The sequence below is a fragment of the Bos indicus x Bos taurus genome, chromosome 4 (genome assembly GCF_003369695.1).
Source record: "Bos indicus x Bos taurus breed Angus x Brahman F1 hybrid chromosome 4, Bos_hybrid_MaternalHap_v2.0, whole genome shotgun sequence".
Classification (NCBI taxonomy): domain Eukaryota; kingdom Metazoa; phylum Chordata; class Mammalia; order Artiodactyla; family Bovidae; genus Bos; species Bos indicus x Bos taurus.
Window position 1 is genome coordinate 95,101,551 of NC_040079.1, and position 21,629 is coordinate 95,123,179.

Consider the following 21,629-nt stretch of genomic DNA (forward strand, 5'->3'; position numbering starts at 1 on the left):
TTATTATGGAAAATTTCAAACATACACAAATTAGAAGGAGTACTGTAATAAATCCTCATGAATCTATCAATTAGATTTAAGAATTATCAGCACACAGCCAGGCTCATCTCAGCTATATCATTCTCTTATCCCATCTCCATTTTTGAATACTGTAGGTCCTTGTTGGATATTTATTTTAAATATAGTAATGTGTATATGTCAATCCCAAACTCCCTAACTATCCTTCCTTCCCCCCAGTAACCATAAGTTCATATGGGTTTGTTTCTGTCCTTGTGAATGAACTCATTTGTGTCTTTTTTTAGTTTTTACATTCTACATATTAGCAATGTTATGTATTTGTCTTTCTCTGACTTGCATCACGCAGTGTGACAATTTCAGTGTCTATCCATGTTGCTGCATCATTTCATTCTTTTTAATGGCTGAGCAATATTCTGTTGTATCTGTATGTACCACCACTTCTTTATCCATTCCTCTGTCAGTGGTCATTTCACTGGTGATAGCATGAAGAGGAGCTGTGCATGTTTCCTGCACATTCCTTGCAGAATGTTGTTCTAGATCCTGCATTCTATAAGACTATCATAGACGGGGCTCTCTTTCTGTGCTGTGGCAGGATAGGATACAAAGAGAAGTTTCCACTTCTTCAACATTTAAACCTTTTACATTCTATGTGATCTCGACTAGCAAGAGTAGCCTGGCTACTCAGGGCTTCTCTGGAAAGCATTCAAAAAGAGTGATTCCTGGGATTAATTCTAGGTGAATGTGGATTGACTCAGTTCCTTCCAAATCACCAATGATTGATTCTTGGCGAGTTAGTAAAATAATCCATTTGTTGATGTGTTAGTTGTTCAGAAGTGTCTGACTCTTTGTGACCCTATGGACTGTAGCCCCACCAGGCTCCTCTGTCTATGATAATCTCCAGGCAAGAATGTTCGAGTGGGTTGCCATGCCCTCCTCCAGGGGGTCTTTCCAATCTAGGAATCAAACCCAGGTCTCCTGTACTGTAGAAGGATTCTTTACCATCTGAGCTATCAGGGAATCCATATATAACTAATTATTTTTAATTCCATCTTTGTTTTTCTAAAATCTGGTTTCATGGTTAATGTATGAAATTATGACTTGAATCTGCTATTGATTTTCCTTTGCTTACAGCAATGATATTACAATTACAGTGACTGTTACAAAAGGCAGCTTAGGGAATCGAGAAGCAGTGTAAAAGTTAAGGCATTTTCTTCCTTTATGTAGGTTTCATATGTTAGCCACTCAGTCGTGTCCAACTTTTTCTGACCCCATGGACTGTAGCCCACCAGGCTGCTCTGTCCATGGAATTCTCCAGGCAAGAATACTGGAGTGGGTTGCCATTCTCCAGGGGATTAAGTATAAATGAAATAAAATAGAAGGAATTTTCAAACTTGGAAATAGTTAACTTTAAAAATAAATTTGAGATTTTACTGATCCTTATCAGACAGTATTCATTTTTCTGGATACAAATTGCCTCAAGCCTAAAGGGTACATTAGATGTTTTGAAAACTTAACTGAGACAGCATTTGATTTTTGTTTACCATTGAAATTGTTTTCTCCTATGCATAATGTGAAATGTTTTTCATGTACTTTATTGCTTATCCACTTGTTTTACTGTAGCATATCAACTTGGTTTTATTGTATTTGGCAGGCTTGTTTATTTCAGAAGGTTTGGGGAGCATTTTAAAAATGTTAGTTGGCAAGACACTTTTTGAAGAACTGACCATATTCCATAGGTCTGCATCAGTACCCTTTCTTGAGGAGATTGTGTTACTTATTAGAAAGGTTTAGGAGTGAGAGGTGATGATTATTTCCAGATCAAGTCTTAGTTCACTTGCCAACTGTGGCCACATTCTCTTGGGCACATTCTACCTAATCTGGCCCACACATCTATTGTCACTTAATGTTTTAGGCTCAAATATACTGTACCAAGGGCCACTCCTTCCTATCATGCATGTGCAAAATTTTTGTACTGTTGTTGTATTAATGACACAAAATATTACAAATAAATCTCCATTTACTTTATAGAAAAACATAAATTGGCATATAAAATATAGTTTTTGAATTTTATTTTGAATTCTATCTTTAATTGTATATCTTGCACTAGCTTTCTCTCACTTTCCTTGTGATGGCAGGTATAATAGGATAAATCTCTTGGTAATATCACAATTGCTCCAAATGTCAGCCAATGCAAAGACATCATTGTTGTTGTTCAGTCACTAAGTCGTGTCACGCTCTTTGACCCCATGGACTGCAGCACAGCACTTTCCTCTGGCCTTTACTGCCTTCCAGAGTTATTCCTGTCCATTGAGTTGGTGATGCTATCTAAACATCATATCCTTTGCTTCCCCCTTCTCCTGTTGTCTTTGATCTTACCCAACATTAGGGTCTTTTCCAATGAGTAGGCTCCCTGCATTAGGTGGCCAAAGTACTGGGGCTTCCCTATGGGCTACAGCCTGCCAGGCTTCTTTGTCCATGGGATTTCCCAGGCAAGAATACTGGAGTGGGTTGCCATTTCCTTCTCCAGGGGATGTTCCTGACCCAGGGATTGAACTTGCGTATCCAGCTTGGCAGGTGGGTTCTTTACCACACGGAAGCCCAAAGACATAAATTAGTATAGACAGATTGCAGTGGTTGGCCCTTGGAGGAGAAATTTGTGTATTGTAGTTTCTTTGGCATATAGGGATGATTGAAATAAATATTATCTATCTGCACATAAGTAATGACTGTACATTCACCCACAGTACTGTAGTTTTTCTTTATAATCACACAGTCTAAATATTTTCTATTGGCCAAAATTCATAAATATTTCACTGTTAATAAAAATAAAATAACTATGTCAATGAAAATGAGAAAATATCCTTCCTAAGTTTTTGTAGAGGTTATACTTTTAAGGGAAAAACATGTGTCCAACTATTGTGTGTGTACAATAACTTACAAGGGGCTTTATAAGAAATTGCACTGGGAGAGATGAGATGTTCATATAAATAATTTCTGTGTGAGGCAGTGTAAATGGTGAATTGAATAGGCAATATTGAGGACTGGAAAAGACAGGTCGTTTCTGCTTGAGATGATTGAGAAATAATTCTTGGAACAGATAGCAGCATCAAATAGATATCAACATTAACTAAGGTGGAAAATTCTGAAAGACCACAAATTATAGACATGAAGGCAGGAACTAAACTGCCACAGTATTAATAAGGACTCTGACAAGCCTGACACATAGTTGGCACTCAGTAAATATTTCTAAATTATGACTGAATGTTGGATTTTTAACTAAAGCAAAATTTATATAATGCGAGTTCTAGGAGATTGTGTTAGGCAAGTAAGGACAAAAATGGTAGAAGGCTTAAGGTACATGTTAATACGTCTTCATTTATTCTTTGAACAATTATTTTTTGGATCCGTGCTATGTGCTGGAACCTGTGATATACACTAAGACAAACATGTTCCGACCATCAAGGAGCTTAGAGTATAACTTAGGTGAGAAAAATTCACGTTTTATTTTTCTTAAAAGCAAAGTTCTGTTACTTGATTAATTTTTCAATATAGGTCATTAAGCAGCTACTGCACAAATGACATCAGTCTTAATAACTATGCTTGGCAGAGTCACGAACAAAAGACTGTGGGGATGTTGTAACCGTGTGTATTTATATCAGGCTACTGATAGAAGGCTTAATTTAAAAGGTGAATCCTTGGGCGTTTATAAAGGAGACAGATGAGAGGCATGTGGCAGGCATCAAGCAGATGCTTTTATGGAAGCCAGGGAATTGCTTCTTTTTGAGAGAAGGTAGGAATGGCACCTGTTAGATCATACTAGTTTCATGATTTCAAATTTGTTCATTGTGTTCTATTAACATTTCTGAAATGATAAGTTATGTTGAAGGTCTTAATTGAGTCACTTAAGGCTTTCATCCTTGATTTTCTATAAACAAACCATCTACTCTTTTGCTATTATTTGAAGACTTTAGCAAACATTCTTTAAAGAGAAATGCCTTTTACAATTTTTTATTAACTTATTTCTGGCTGTGCTGAGCATTCATTGCTGTGCAGGCTTTTCTCTAGTTGCGACAGGTGAGGGCTGCTCTCTAGTTGCGGTGCACAAGCTTCTCGTTGCGTGGCTTCTCTTGTGGAGCATGGGCTCTAAGCACGTGACCTTCAGTAGTTGCGGCACACAAGCTTAGCAGCTGTGGCGCAGAGGCGTGGTTGCCCTGCAGCATGTGGGATCTTCCTGGACCAGGGACTGAACCTGCAGTAGCAGGAACCAGTGTTCCCTGCAGTAGCAGGCAGATTCTTTACTGCTACGCCACCAGGGAAGTCCTAAGTAGAAACACCTAAAGACAGATACTGATTGACAGCATGTGAAGGAGGAGTTTGTGGCTGACTCTAGTAAGCAGAATAGTGGTTTCCCACCAAATGTCCTGGGTCTAACTTCTGCAACCTGTAAATATGATACTTGAAATGGGAAAGGTGAATTAAGGTTGCACATGAAAACAAGATTGCTAATCAGCTGACCTTCAAGCAGGGAGGTCATGCCAAGTGATCTGAGTGGGCCCGATGTGTTGTTGTTTTTTTTTTTTAATTTATTTTGATTGGAGGATAAATATTTTCTAATACTATGTTGGTTTCTGCCATACATCAACATGAATCAGCCATTGATATACATATGTCCTCTCCCTCTTGAACCTCTCTCCCATCTCTGGTTCCATCCCATCCCTCTAGGTTGTTACAAAGCACTCGGTTTGAGCTCCCTGTGTCAAACAGCAAATTTCCACTGGCTATCTCATTTTACATTTGGTAATGTGTATGTTTCAGTAAGTGGAAGAGGGAATCAATTTTCAGAATGATAGGAAGTGAGAAAAAGACTTTACCAGGTATTGCTAGCTTTGGAGATGGAAGGGGCCACAAGCCAAAGAATGTGGGTAACTCTTGAAGCTGTCAAAAGCACAGAAATGGGTTCTCTGCTAGAGCTATTATCCCAGTGACATCTGTGTTATTCTTCTCAGCTGCAGAACTCTTAAGATAAATTTGTATTGTTTTAAGCCACTAAATTTGTGCTAATTTGTTATGGCAGCAAATAGGCAACTAATGTGTAAGAACTTAATAGTGGTAAGGATCACTTACAGGTTATTGTTAGAAGCTTGAAAGAAAGTATTATATATTAATGACATAAGAAGTTACAAACAGATGTGAAAAATGTTAAAATTTAATCTCATAAATTTATTTATTTTTAAAATTAATTTGTATTGATTGTAGTATAGTGGCTCAGTGGTAAAGAATCCTCCTGCCAATGCAGGAGGCTCAGGTTTGATCCCTTGGTTGGGAAGATCCCCTGGAGAAGGAAATAGCAACCCACTCCAGTATTTTTGCCTGGAAAATCCCATGGACAGAGGAACCTGACAGGCTATAGTCCATGGGGTTGCAAAGACTCAGACATGACTTAGTAGTTAAATATCACCAACAACATAGTTGATTTACAATGTTGTGTTAGTTTCTACTATACAGCAAAGTGAATCAGTTACACATATATATCTCCTCTTTTTTTTTATTTCCTTCTCATTTAGATCACCACAGAGCACTGAATTAACCTCATAAGTTTAAATCATGATCTTGTTGTTTAGAATAGATGCAAGTACATAATATTAAATAAAAACCTTTGTGTACTAAACATTTTTTAAATTCTTGCAGATTAAGTAACAATGTTAAACAAAAATGAAGTAAGTTTGTCATGTAACTTAAGGAGTATAAAAGGGAGATGTGCTGTGTGTGCTTAGTTGCTATCATGTCCGACTCTTTGTGACCACATGGACTGTAGTCTGCCAGGCTCCTCTGTGCTTGGGGATGCTCCAGACAAGAATACTGGAGTGGGTTGCCATGCCCTCCTCCAGGGGATCTTCCCAACCCAGGGGTTGAAACCAGGTCTCCTGCACTGCAAGTGGATTCTTTACCATCTGAGCTACCAGGGAAGCCCAAAAGGGAGATATGAAAAGTGTGAAAGTGAAAGTCGCTCAGTTGTGTCCAACTCTCTGCGACCCCATGGACTATACAGTCCATAGAATTCTCCAGGCCAGAATACTGGAGTGGATAGTCTATCCCTTCTCCAACAGATCTTCCCTTCCTAGGAATCGAACTGGGGTCTCCTGCACTGCAGGTGGATTCTTTACCAACTGAGCTATGAGGGAGGCCCATAAGGGAGATATATGTATTTTTAAATATGGTAACAAGATTATAAATATGCCACTACCTAGATTAATTAGATATTAACAGTATAATAAAGTACCTTGAATCTGGTGGGTCGTGTTCTGTAGATCATGATCTTGGTGAAGAGATATTCCATATCCTTTGTATATTCTTCAGATTCCTAAAATTCATAATGAAGTCTGTGTTTCTGTGTGTGTCTGTCTGTGTATGTAGGGTATGTGTTTTAACAAAATATGCATTATTTTCTCTGGTTTGAAGTTCCCAGGAAGATTTTTTGTTGTTGTTGGGGCTGGGTTTCTTACATAAGATAATGAATGACTATATATATATTTTATGATTTAATATGAAACATTTGCAAACTGCATTTTGACTCTTAAAGCAAATGTGCAGTTAATAATTTCTCAGGCATTTTAACCGGTCTCTCATGAAGGTTGTCGTGGAAGAACTAGCAGTAGATAGTCGTTTCAGAAATGTTACTTCTCTTTGAAAGATGCTATTTTTGCCTTCCTCTGTCGTGTGGCTAACTACCACACAAACTTCTTGTCTCTACCAAGAGAATTTTAAGTCTGGATATCACAGAAAGTTCCTGGGATATCAAAACTTCATTTGGCACATGCTTTAATAACTTTGACTGCTTCCCCATTTAGACTTAACTTACAAAAGATATTTTCAAATAGCTTAATATCGCAAAGTTTGAGAGTAAGTCAGCTGTACCATGACTGTTTTACAGTGTAGAAGAGTATGCCATATTTGGCATAGACATTAGTTTCTCCAGCTTGTGGGTGGTATTCTCCTTGAGATCAGAAATTGTCTTGGTTAATAAAACCACGTTGCTAGATTGAAACTGAACAAATCTATCGGTCAATCTCACTATTGGCTTCTTGCATTATGTTTTTGAATTTAAATTTTCTTATCACCAGTTGGATCCTTATCTGCTCTGCCTTCTTCTCTGATTGTTGTGAAGCTCACATGAAGTACTGTCTTGAAACTCATGTGAAATAACCTAAGGCATTGATTCCCAATAGTGTTTTCTCCACCTCACTTCCCCTAAAAGGGAATTACTTCATGATCAAATTGATTTGCGCAATGATAGTACTGTATTCCACTTGGGGAGACTCACAATTTATATTGGCTTATAAAAGATTCTGGGTAGGGAGGCAGTAAAGTTAGGTTAATTCATTATTTCCCATGTTTTGTTGACCATGACTCCCTTTTATCACAGAATATACTATATACATCATGGAATGTTATTTGGAAAAATGTCTTCAGACATAAATTTACAGATATACTGAGGCCTTATGAGGATAAAATCTCCAATTAAACCCTTTATTTTCTTCTTTACATTTTGCAGGTAGAGAACAACAGAGGTTTGGTAAGATTTTTATTATATTTGGAGGAATTTAGGAAGAATTCTCAGCATCTTTAGTTTTATAAGTTTATTTTTTATTTAATTATTATCATTATTGTTATGATTACTACTATTATGTGCCATTTGATTCTAACTAGCCTGTTTCCAAAGTACTCATGGTAGCTCTAGTAAAAATTGTGCATGCTCTCATTTATTTTGAACACATACTAATGACTCGACAGAACTATGTTTGTGTCCAAAATCATACTGTAATAGGAACATTTAGATGAGGTTCAAAAGTTCTGCCCATTTTACTCAGTTATGTATAATAGATGATGATTGAATATTGTGACATTTATCTATAGAACAAATTGTATGTAAAGTTTATATACTATATGAGACTGTAAATCAGCTACATGAATCAACTTGCCCTTGATTGCAAATTTTTCCGTAGTTACCTTGCTCAAGGGCCATTAGTTCCATTTAGATAGTATTGGCCAGCAGGTTGAAACCTTGTTTTTGTATGCCACACTGCTTAGTCTTCATGCTTTATCTTTCTTTTTTTTTTTTAAATAAAAGTTTATTTATTTTTAATTGGAGGATAATTGCTTTACAATGTTTCATTGGTTTCTGTGATACATCAACATGAATCCGTCGTAGGTATACATATGTCTCTTCCCTCTTGAACCTCCCTCCCAACTCCCACCCCTCCATGCTTTATGATATTTCCACGATGTAGCATTCCTTCCAGTGTTATAGATAAGGAATCTGAACTGTTGTATTCTCCCGTCACTGCTACTTTTTAGGGGAGCCACTGTTCTTCCAGTTACCTGAATCCAAGCATCACTTCTAATTATTCTCCATGTTCCAGATAGAGCCAGTAACTAAATGCTCTGAATTCTGACTCTACTGGTGTTTCGCACTTTCTTTCTTCACTGTTGCTGTGATCATTATAAGGCAGGAGCTGGGGTAGTTTCCTAGGTCATTCCCCTACTATGTCTTTTCTAAAAATTGTCTGCATACCACAGCTAAAATATCTGACCATATCTGATTCTATTGCTCATACCATTGGCACAATGCTACCATTAAGTGAGCGATTGATACATTAGTGCTTTGCATGTGACTAGGGAAACTATAGGTAGTCATCCGTCTGTCAGAGAGAAGTACACTCTATTTGTAATACTTCACCTAGAATTAAATGTTCAGTGTTTGATGTTACATATCCAGTGACCTATGTGTAGGTCTTTTCAGGTAGCCATGACCTTGTTTCTGGGCTTCCCTGGTGGCTCGGATGATAAGGAATCCACCTACAACGCAGGAGACCTGAGTTCGATCCCTGGATTGAAAAGATCCCCTGGAGGAGGACATGGCAACCCACTCCAGCATTCTTGCCTGGAGAATCCCCTTGGACAGAAGAGCCTGGCGGGCTACAGTCCCTGGGGTCACAAAGAGGCAGACACTGCTGAGCGGCTAAGCACAGCACAGACCTTATTTCACAGAGAAATACTTACCATCCTTTTTACCTCTTCCTTAAATGGATCTCATAAAAACCCTCAGATTTTTGTGCTACATGTTTTTGGTCTCATTTTTCTACGGTATTTGGTCTCAAAATAAGAGAAGTTTTTAATCCTCTGGATGTCTTAGCATAAAAGCTTTCCTGAATAGTGGCAATTTTCAGGTTTTTAATACCTAGAAGCATACATTTCAGCCACTTTTACTTTCAAGTGCTTCACTCCTGGAGAGGAAATTTGTCTCTAGATGAGTTTGTTTTGTTTGTGCTGTTTTATTTCTAAGATGGGATGATAGTGGTGGTAATGATCATGATTTAGACTTTGTACACCGCTTGCCATATGCCATGCACTGTTCTCAGTGCTCTGTACACATTAACACAGCCAGTTACAAGATGAAGATTATTTAAAAAATTTTCCCAACATTGTTTTTTTCCCATCATTTTTTATAGGAGATCGAACTAAAGTGTAGAACTGCCAAGCCTACCCAGTTACAAATATTTACCACAATTATTTTCTTGATGTATTTCAGGCATTTATTATTCATCTTTAAATCAGTTTGGTGAAATCTTATTACAATCATTGTTTGAGCATGAAGAAACCAAATTATAGGTGAGCTAGGGTTGAAATCGGAGAAGGCAATGGCACCCCACTCCAGTACTCTTGCCTGGAAAATCCCAAGGACAGAGGAGCCCGGTGGGCTGTGGTCCATGGGGTCGCTAAGAGTCAGACACGACTGAGTGACTTCACTTTCACTTTTCACTTTCATGTATTGGAGAAGGAAATGGCAACCCACTCCAGTGTTCTTTCCTGGAGAATCCCAGGGACGGGGGAGCCTGGTGGACTGCCATCTGTGGGGTCGCACAGAGTCGGACACGACTGAAGCAACTTAGCAGCAGCAGCAGCGGCGGCGGCAGGGTTAAAATTCATTCCTCTTTGGCGATTTTATAACCCATTAACATGCTAAAATCTAAAAGTGCTTGAAACCTCATTAGAATTTAACACACAATGGAATTTTGAATTATACATTATTCTTAAGAGGAGATTTATTACACCCTTGTATTTATAACATCAGATTAGATCAGATCGGTCACTCAGTCGCGTCCGACTCTTTGCGACCCCATGAATCGCAGCACGCCAGGCCTCCCTGTCCATCACCAACTCCCGGAGTTCACTCAGACTCACATCCATCGAGTCAGTGATGCCATCCAGCCATCTCATCCTCTGTCATCCCCTTCTCCTCCTGCCCCCAATCCCTCCCAGCATCAGAGTCTTTTCCAACGAGTCAACTCTTCTCATGAGGTGGCCAAAGTACTGGAGTTTCAGCTTTAGCATCATTCCCTCCAAAGAAATCCCAGGGCTGATCTCCTTCAGAATGGACTGGCTGGATCTCCTTGCAGTCCAAGGGACGCTCAAGAGTCTTCTCCAACATGTTGCATTTTGAGTAGCCTAGGAAGGAAGCCAAAGAAATTTAAAATATCAGTGTGTGAATACAAACCTAGGAAAACTCTTCTCATGGATTTTGCTTTTCTTTAAGAAATGGGATTATTTTGTAAGAATGGTTTATCTAAGACTAAATCAACAGTTTTATCATTATTCATATTTAAATTTACATATCAATGTTTAAAGTCTTTCTTTTCCTATACAGTGTGTTTAATAAAATATAGAACATTATTCTTGACATTAAAGACTTTTCCATCTTAAGTATAGTGAAAGTGTCGGTTGCTCAGTCATGTCCAACTCTTTGTAACCCCATGGAGTGTAGTCCGCCAGGCTCCTCTGTCCATGAGATTTCCTAGGCAAGAATACTGGAGTGGGTTGCCTTTCCCTTCTCTAGGGGATCTTCCAGACCCAGGGATTGAACCTGCTTTGGAGGCAGATTCTTTACTGTCTGAGCCACCAGGGTCTCCTGTATTTAATGTAGAACCCAGTTGATAGGTGCATGCATACTTTGCACTCAGTGGAAGATCCAGGCTTGCCTATTTTACTTACACAGTTGCTTCCCTGGGGGTTTTCTTATCAGGCATTTTCAGATGCAGTGCAATAAATAATCTTCCTAACACTGTGATAATTACTAGCCTGTAAAAGATAAGAATTATACTGAAAGGTAGAATACATATGATGCTTTTTTATTTTGCCCTTTAAAGTGAAGTGTTTTAATATTTATATTTACATAGCTTACTTTAATCTCTTGTGTTTAATATTTTAGATTTGTTAGTCTTTGTAGGTTACTATATCGAAAGTTCCATACAGCTGTTGGCTCATTTAGTCTATTTTCTTAACTAATTTACATAAATTAGAAAAGAAAATATAGAGAAGTTTGTTTCTTAGTATTTTGCATAAAATTCAGATGTCAAGTCTTGATTAAATATTTAATAAAATGTATAATTAAAGCCTAGGTATCAAAATGTTCTTTATAAATTGTTTTCTTATGAAAGATGATATAGGGGTTTTATGGGTACTTAATGCTGCCATTGTAGCACAAAATAGCCATAGACAAAGAACAAATGAATGAAATGGCCATGTTCCAATGACATATTAACTGCAAAACAAGAGGTAGCCTTGATTTGCTCTGAGGGCCATAGTCTGCTGACCCCTAGTGTAAGATTCCAGCTGAAGTGGAAAGAGGAGATGGTGGAACTAACTGACCAAGCGAGGAGGACCAACTAAGCAAAGGTTTGGAATTGAAGATTCGTTGACCAGTCTTAGGTGTTAATAACCAAAATGTGCTTTGGTTCCATTTCCTTGTGAAATACTTTACACCTGTCTTTAGTGCCTAAGGTATACTAGGTACTAAAATACTAGCTGTTTAAAAAAACGAATGAATGAACAGTTCTCAGGAACTATTAACTGCTTAACATTCCAAATATGAAGACATTTTAGTTGTTAAAAATGGCAGAAGTTTATAATAAATGCGTATTTTATTATAAAAAATTTATAATGTGATTATTGAAACATATACAGGAAATGCTGGGAAATATAAAACCTCATTAATGTTTCCCTATGAATTAGAAAAGGCTGTTCTTACAAGATTGAGATAAAAGTTTTATATAAGGTTGTGGTTTACATTCTACAGAAAAATTTGACAGGTCCCTTCTGGAACTTTTGTGGGTAGCAAGTGGGCCAGAGAAGTTTCAGTTCTGTCCTCCTAACCTGGCTCTTAACTGAGGCGATTTAGGTTGAAAGTTTATTTTTTATGTCTCTGCATAATAATTTATATGAATAAAGGAAATAAGATAATGCTTCTTAAAAACCAGTCATATGATAGTAAATTAATGAATGACATAAATATGGTACATGCATTTTAATTATTTTGCTCTAACCTGTGTAGTGTTCCTTTGGATATACTTTATTAAGAGCATTAACTCTACTTGACTTTTTTTTAATCAAAGAATTTTAATAATGGCAAAATAGTAGTAAACTTTAAGCTAATTATGTCTGGGGGGAAGTACAGTTGACCAGACTATATAAGTCTGGTAGCCATGGCACTTCTCTGTATTTTGGAGCATACTTTCTGCTCTGGAAAAACACAGCAACTATATATGGTTAGTCTTAGAATTCCAAAATAGAAAATTATGCCTGTATCTAGGTTGGGAATATTTAATTATGTTAACTCTTAAACTATTGCACATAGCAAGTTTCTGTCTGGGTAATACAAGAGGTAACAACTTGTATTCCTTCCTTCCTTTATGGATCAGTTTTTGTTAAGTGCCTACTATATGCCAGGCACCATGGATCTAAGGACAAGTGTAGTCTAAGTGCAAGAGAAAGAAAAAGTATCTGATTTTGGTATCACCTTTGTATTTTAAATCACTTTAGTATTAATAGTTGCTTAGAAAAAAAAAAACATGATATAAAGTAGTATTTACTTTTAAACTTTTTTCCACGGTAGTATAAAGAGAATCAGTGATAAAACATATATGAGCATTAACTTCATAAAATGTTGTATTTGATCAGGGCTTTCTTAGAACTCTCATTTGCACTTTAGAAAACTTCTGGCTGTAGATGAGACAGGTTCAGCAGTAGACAAGTTAGGATTTGTTGTCTCTCTTCTAGGATAAGAATTAGAGAAGCTAAATGAGATGCCAAAGGTCACAATGTTTTCACATCCCAGATCTTCACCTAGATTGTCAGTTCCTCCTCCTTATATTCTTTCTAATACTTTACATTTGACTCTTCCTCAGTTAATGACCTGACAACTTTCTCATATGAAGGAAGTCGCTCAGAAAGAGAGTAAATAGGTCCCTTAAATTTTTTAGTAGCTTCTTTAACTACTATGATTCTTACTCTATACCATTCAAATAAAACATCATTTTAAGGAAGACCCTCTATTTTTAAAAATGATTTCACAATATTTAGACACTTTTATCACTAGAAAAGTGTATTGAAAGTGAAAGTGAAGTCGCTCAGTCATGTCCAACTCTTTGCGACCCCGTGGACTGTAGGCTCCTCAGTTTATGGAATTCTCCAGGCAAGAATACTGGAGTGGGTTGCCATTTCCTTCTCCAGGGGAATTTCCTGACCCAGAGATCGAACCCAGGTCTCCCGCATTGCAGGCAGACGCTTTAACCTCTGAGCCACCAGGGACTGTGTATAAATCCCTGGGAAAAGTATATTAAGGTCATCAAATTATATTTTTTCCCTTGTGTTTATGTTTTGGAGCTTGTGAAAGATTGCAGTTATAATGAGTTTTCACACCTCAGTGATATAAGATAAAACATGAAACACAGTTTAATACAGGTAACTGTGGACTTGGGGTATAATCTGGATAACTTCTGATGATCGCTTAAAAACTCTTGAATGATTCTAAACCATTCTTGGTTAATAGTTTTTGAAAGTACTGAAAATGTATTATTTAATATTTCTTGGGCTATACTCAAGGGTAGTTTTAACTTTTTCCACTCACCCCAAAATATAGTACCTTTGTCAGTTCTGCTCTTGAATAGCCAAATCCTTTTCTTCAGAAATTTTAGGTATTTTAGCTTGCAGGTGATTTGTCTTACCTGAAAGATTATTGTGAGGGAGAGGAGGTAAACTGCAGATATTCTCTAGAAATAGTGATCTTGTTTTCACATAAACATCTTCAGCTATAAGCAGTACATTTAGAGAAATACATCAGATATATATGAACAGTTGGCAGCTCATGTTCTATTAACGTTGCATATTTTTATAGCATATTGGTTTTACTGTTGTTTTAAATTTACATATTTTTTTTCCACTTCAAAAATAAATAAAGCTTATGTTGTGAAACATTGTTTCCTATAGGATAGTTTCCTGAAGTTTTAATAAAGCATTGCTAGTTTATTCAGCACTCAGTGCTCATTTTTTATGCAAGATTATAATTGCAGATGTGCAGTTTACAATTCATCATGCGTTGTTTGTATACTTCATACAATATGGTAATGAAAAAGCAAAGATCATAGTTGTCTTTAAATTTTGCTTAGCATTATTCATTAGATTTACTCTCCAGTTGTTTTTCTGTTTTCTCAAGCATTTTCTGAAATGCTTATAGGAAATAATAGAATCAAATATTTTCGTGAAAAACGCAAATATAGTATCAGTTGAAGTTAGAAAGTTAAACCTCTTGTTGGAATAAGATTTAAATCTTAAATCTTGTTGGAAAATTTAAATATTATATAGTGTTTTTAATCATATTCTAATAACATGAGATTGTGTTTAGCTGTTTCTAAATTTCAACTCTCCTTTGGTATTTATCCATTACACTCCTTGTTGTTCTTTTAGTCGCTCAATTGTGTCCAACTCTTTTGTGCCCCAAGGACTGTACCCTGCCAGGCTCCTCTATCCATGGGGATTCTCCACACAAGAATACTGGAGTCAGTTGCCATGTCCTTCACCAGGGGATCTTCCCCACTCAGATATAGAACCTAAGGCTCCTGCTTTGGGAGACAGGTTCTTTACCACTGAGCAATCAGGGAAGCCCTTTCCACTCCTTAACCACATAAAAAAGGTTCAGTACAGGTCACTAGAGTTGAATTTCAGTTCTCTTTTTTCCAAAGTAGTGTCTTGTATGTTGGAGAGTGTTTTGCCTATGTTCTCCTCTAAGATTTTTATAGTTTCTAGTCTTATGTTTAGATCTTTAATACATTTTGAGTTTATTTTTGTGTATGGTGTTAGAAAGTGCTCTAGTTTCATTCTTTTACAAGTGGTTGACCAGTTTTCCCAGCACCACTTGTTAAAGAGATTGTCTTTTCTCCACTGTATATTCTTGCCTCCTTTGTCAAAGATAAGGTGTCCATAGGTGTGTGGGTTTATCTCTGGGCTTTCTATTTTGTTCCATTGATCTATATTTCTGTCTTTATGCCAGTACCATACTGTCTTGATGACTGTGGCTTTGTAGTAGAGCCTGAAGTCAGGCACGTTGATTCCTCCAGTTCCATTCTTCTTTCTCAAGATTGCTTTGGCTATTCGAGGTTTTTTGTATTTCCATACAAATTGTGAAATTATTTGTTCTAGCTCTGTGAAGAATACTGTTGGTAGCTTGATAGGGATTGCATTGAATCTATAGATTGCTTTGTGTAGTATACTCATTTTCACTATATTGATTCTTCCGATCCATGAACGTGGTATATTTCTCCATCTATTAGTGTCCTCTTTGATGTCTTTCATCAGTGTTTTATAGTTTTCTATATACATCACAGCAGGATCCTCTATGACCCACCTCCCAGAATATTGGAAATAAAAGCAAAAATAAACAAATGGGATCTAATTAATTAAAAGCTTCTGCACAACAAAAGAAACTATAAGCAAGGTGAAAAGACAGCCTTCACAATGGGAGAAAATAATAGCAAATGAAGCAACTGACAAACAACTAATCTCAAAAATATACGAGCAACTCCTGCAGCTCAATTCCAGAAAAATAAATGACCCAATCAAAAAATGGGCCAAAGAACTAAATAGACATTTCTCCAAAGAAGACATACAGATGGCTAACAAACACATGAAAAGATGCTCAACATCACTCATTATCAGAGAAATGCAAATCAAAACCACAATGAGGTACCATTTCACACCAGTCAGAATGGCTGCGATCCAAAAGTCTACAAGCAATAAATGCTGGAGAGGGTGTGGAGAAAAGGGAACCCTCTTACACTGTTGGTGGGAATGCAGACTAGTACAGCCACTATGGAGAACAGTGTGGAGATACCTTAAAAAACTGGAAATAGAACTGCCATATGACCCAGCAATCCCACTGCTGGGCATACACATTGAGGAAACCAGAATTGAAAGAGACACGTGTACCCCAGTGTTCATCGCAGCACTGTTTATAATAGGCAGGACATGGAAGCAACCTAGATGTCCATCAGCAGATGAATGGATAAGAAAGCAGTGGTACATATACACAATGGAGTATGGTACATATACACAATGGAGTACATATACACAATGGAGTAAAAAGACTACATTTGAATCAGTTCTAATAAGGTGGATGAAACTGGAGCCTATTATACAGAGTGAAGTAAGCCAGAAAGAAAAACACCAATACAGTATACTAACGCATATATATGGAATTAGAAAGATGGTAACGACAACCCTGTATGCAAGACAGCAAAAGAGACACTGATGTATAGAACAGTCTCTTGGACTCTGTGGGAGAGGGAGTCGGGGGATGATTTGGGAGAATGGCATTAAAACATGTATAATATCATATAAGAAATGAATCGCCAGTCCAGGTTTGATGCAGGATACAGGAAGCTTGGGGCTGGTGCACTGGGATGACCCAGAGGGATGGTATGGGGAGGGAGGTGGGTGGGGGTTCAGGATGGGGAACACGTGTACACCCGTGGTGGATGCATGTTGATGTATGGCAAAACCAATACAATATTGTAAAGTAAAAAAAAAAATAAAAGTGTATATACTATAAAAAATAAATAAAGTAGTGTCTTAATCAGGTTTTCTTAGTGAATTCAAACTTGGCCCCAATTATAGAGATCAGAGCTCTCAGACATAGGGAATACTTTTATAGTAAGAATTGCTTTTACAGATTGTGATTTTAAAATATTATATATGCATACATATATATTAAAGTATATATGATGTATAGATACTTCATATATAATATATACATATTTGTGTAATATATATGTGTGTGTATCAAATATATGGAACATCAGCACTTCACAGAGAAGAGTTCATGGAAGAAAGGAGGTATCCATTATAGATGGAGGTAGAGTGAGGTGTGGTTAATGAGAAGATTTATCATCTATAAAGATTTACACATATATGTATATATATGTATCTTTATATAATGTTATATATTAATACTATAATTAAAATTAATATATAGTCTATAAAGTATTAATGCAATTATACTATTATATTTTATATGCAGTAATAATATACTATTGGTTATGCATATAATTCACCATCCTATCTCATTCCATTGTAATAAACAATGGATAGCCCTTTTCTTCTGTGAAATCTATGTGCAGTGCTGGTGTTCCATGTATTTGATGCAATAGAGACAGCTCTAAAAGACACCATAGAAATAAAAGTGTCTCCAAAGTGAAACTATGAGTTTCCTTAAGAATAAATACCATATGTTTCTCCATAATCATTTGCATTAACTGCTTTTATAACTCTATTTCAGGTTCTACTTATTTGAAGTCAGTCTCATTGGTCACTGAGTCCTTAAATTCAGAAAGAATAGAATATGGAATCATAGGAAAAAATGTTATTTTTGAAATTCAGATAGAACTAGATTTAATACACAGGACCATCACTTATTTGCTCTGTTAACTTTCATGAGATCCTTAATTTTTCTCATCTGTAAAGATAAAATAATATTCATATCATATGGTTATTAAGTGACTAAATTAATTTAAAACACTTGGTAAAAGGGCATTCAAGAAATCTTCATTCAGGTCCATAATTGTCTTAAAAGGCTTCTTATATTTTTAAAATATCAATTTCTAACTTATAGTAAAATATTTAATACTTAATTTTATACATATGTGGTCCAGGTGAATTATGAATTTCATTTGCCATACAATCTACTCTTCCAAGTATCACACAACTAACTACATTTTTTGTCTAAGAAGGTAGAATTGAAAAGCTATTGAGAAGTAGGTCCAGTAGCATGAGAATTTGGAAGACAAAAAGGAGCCGATTGAAAATACAATATTGTAAAGTAAAAAAAAAAAAATTAATAATAAAATAAAAAAAAGAAATCAGCCTGCTTCTCAACTTTTGTTCTGGGAGGTAGATGTGAATACTTCTGACAAGGACATGAGAAGGAAAATGGTACATAAATACATTATAAAGGGTGCTGTAAGAGTTTTCATGCTTCAGAGGTAAACAGATAATCATTTCCATATACAAGTTAAAAATAGTATGGAAATAGTTTTTCATGGGAGATTAACAACTGAAGTCATAAATGTTTGCGGTTGCTCATATGGAGGAGGCTTTGTTAGACGAATGTATTGACAGGGCAAGCAGTAGTCACTCATTTGTGTGAGCTGTTGCTTTCAAAATTCAAAATCCTGCGCAGGGTGGCTCTGATTTCAGATAATGTTGCCTATGTTGGTGGAATTATCATTTCTCTTTTTATTTTTGAATTATTTATGAGCAGGAATTTTTCTAATGAAAGAAATCATCTCCCTGGCCTTGTTTATTATCAAAGTATAACGTTCCTGTACAGTTGCTTAGGTGTTTATAACAAGCTTGTGGATCCCAAAAGGGATGGAAGAATTATTTCTGGTGGTCTTTGAATATGTAATTGGTGCCAGTTGAGAAAGCAAAATTCCAAATAAGTTGAAAGAGCTTTCACAAATAACACAATGTAATTGCAAGGCATGAAGCTCAATATATAGTTTATATAATAGTCTTACCTAACCACAAAGTATTCAAGGACCTGTCCAACAAGGGTCTTCACAGAGGTATAGATTAACCTTCTGCTGGACACTGTACTTGTTTTAATTTATTAAAACTTTCTGGCTGTGCATTTGAAATTATGCCTGTTGAAAACATACAGCTTTTCTGTTTCATTGTGAGCATTACCAAAAGCACCTAACAATAACGATAAAGTCATGATCATCAAAAGGCAGAAAATTCTTCATCTTTGCGAAGATATATTGAAATAAAGTGGTTTTGAGATCTAGGCCAAGGACACCTTGTGGAATTTATTTACTCTTTTTAATAGTGTATTGAGGAAACACAATGTAAAAATCCAGACTTTGAAAACAGTATATAAGTGAACTGCAAAATCCCTCTTTACTTTTCAGAAAAGTTTGATACAATGTTCACTTAAATATGGAATGTCTCATGGTAGCTTTGCTTTATGGTTAGATTTAATTTTGTGCATCATTTTAGGAACATTTCTGATATTTTGACAAGAGGTAAATTTGTATCTGATCTAGCTGAAATTCAGTCATAATTTACTAAAGCAAGTTTAGGAATGACCGGATTGCCTGTATTTTCAGACCATTTCTATATCATTTACTTCTATTTTCATTTTTATCTGTCAACAGTTCAGAAAAGGTTTTTATAGTTAATTATTCTCTGTATGGCAAGCCACTCCAGTGTTCTTGCCTGGAGAATCCCAGGGCCGGGGGAGCCTGGTGGGCTGCCGTCTATGGGGTCGCACAGAGTTGGACACGACTGAAGTGACTTAGCATAGCATAGCATTCTCTGTAGACTTAGGTTTCATATGAAGAGATCATCTACCCAATATCTCTCTTTCCACTCTTTCACTCACCTCATTAAAATATAAATTCTCTAATTTCCATTTTTGAGTATTATTTTTCCATTATAGAAACTAGAAGTTTGAATCAATAAGTGAATTCTGTATATGTTTTCTTCATTATGTATGTAAGACCCATATAGGTCTTGGCTGCACCACTTGAGTCAAGGTCCCTCTCACTTTATATCTAAAGATAATTGCTCTCTCTACCTCTCATCCAGTGGTATTCAACCAGAGGGAATTTTGCCCCCAGGGGACATTTGGCAATATCTGGAGACAGGTGGAGTTGTTACAACTGAGGATGTGGTCCTATGGGCATGTAGTAAGTACAGGCCATTGATAATGATGAACATCAGATAAAGCGCAGGACATCACACCCGCATAACAATTTATCAGTCCAAAGTGACAGTAATGCTTAGATTAAGAAATGCTGCTCTAAGCCCTCTTCCATCATTCTTGCTCCAGATGGTTCTTTTCAAAGTAGTTCTCTCATTGAATAAATCACCCGAGGAGTCATTGTCCATGGGTATTGTCTTGAGTATATGATTTAAATTTTCGACCTCGGTTTCAAACTTGTACAACTAATAACATCCCAACTCAGGGCTTTTGTTAGTTGTGATGGTGTCTTCCATAGAATAGAGCATGGATTTTAGGCCCTCGGGGTCCTCACAGCATTTTCCTTTCTTTGGTTCTGGGGAATTGTATTCTCTGTACTTCTAAACTCCCAGCTCAAGTCCTAGAAGGCTTGGTTGACTTTTATGAGACAGTTGGTCCAATGAGCACGCATCATTATCTGTATGTTACTTATAACCATTTATTTCCTCCTATCTACTATTATCTTTGGTTTAAAAAGGTTGTTTCTATCACTGAAATCCATTTTACAAAAATTATTTAATATGGAGCGGATGGACTTTTATATAAAACAGATGAAACCAAAGTTTCATTTACTTGATCAGAATGAAACACTTCAGTTTCCTTGATTTTCTACTTATTTCCAAGCAAACTTTGAGCTGTGTATCTAAGAATATTAAGGTGTTAACTTCTGTCTTATTCTTTAAATTTTTGATATATATATTTCATCATAAAAATCTTTAGAGAGTTTACATTTTTTATAACAGAAACTACCTGTTAATAGATTTCTATATACCTCCTGGTTTTCTGTGTAGCGCTTTGTGTATACACAATAGATATTTAGTTAATGTGTAAATGGCCATGTCATAAAAAGTAGTACTAGAAACAAAGTAAGCAGAAGACAGAATCCTACCTAGGCAGGTTTGTAGAGTATAAGGGCTAAATAAATACACAGGTAAATATATATGGCTTTTCACTGAAAATTCACTAAAATGAACTATGTTGTTGTTTAATTACTAAGTCATGTCCGGCTCTTCGTGACCTCATGAACTGTAGCACACCAGCATTCCTCGTCCTTCACTATCTCTCAGAGTTTGCTCAAACTCAGGTCCATTGAGTCAGCCATGCCGTTGAGCCATCTCATCTTCTGCTACCCTCTTCTCCTTTTGCCTTCAATCTTTCCCACATCAGGGTCTTTTACAGTAAGTCGGCCAAAGTATTGGACCTTCAGCTTCAGCATCAGTCCTTCTGATGAATATTCAGGGTTGATTTCCTTTAGGATTGATTTGTTTGATCTTGCAGTCCAAGGAACTCTCAAGTCTTCTCCAGGACCACAGTCTGAAAGCATCAATTCTTCGATACTTAGCCTTCCTTATGGTCCAACTTCACATTCATACATGACTACTGGAAAAACTATAGTTTTGGCTGTATGGACCTTTGTCAGCAAAGTGATGTCTTTGCTTTTCAATACGATGTCTAGGTTTGTCTAAAAGAACTAAAAACA

The 21,629-nt window shown here is 36.5% G+C and overlaps 1 protein-coding gene across 5 annotated transcripts in view; it reads left to right on the forward strand.

Annotated features, from left to right (window-relative positions):
- Positions 1–21,629, forward strand: part of ISPD (isoprenoid synthase domain containing) — a 373,438-nt gene that overhangs the window by 318,205 nt on the left and 33,604 nt on the right. The window contains exon 10 of one of the 5 annotated variants that reach the window (XM_027540015.1): positions 7,571–7,591. The exons of the other annotated variants lie outside the window; for them this stretch is intronic. Coding sequence (XP_027395816.1) covers positions 7,571–7,591 — 21 coding nt within the window. The remainder of the gene's footprint in view (positions 1–7,570; positions 7,592–21,629) is intronic. 5 annotated transcript variants of the gene reach the window in all.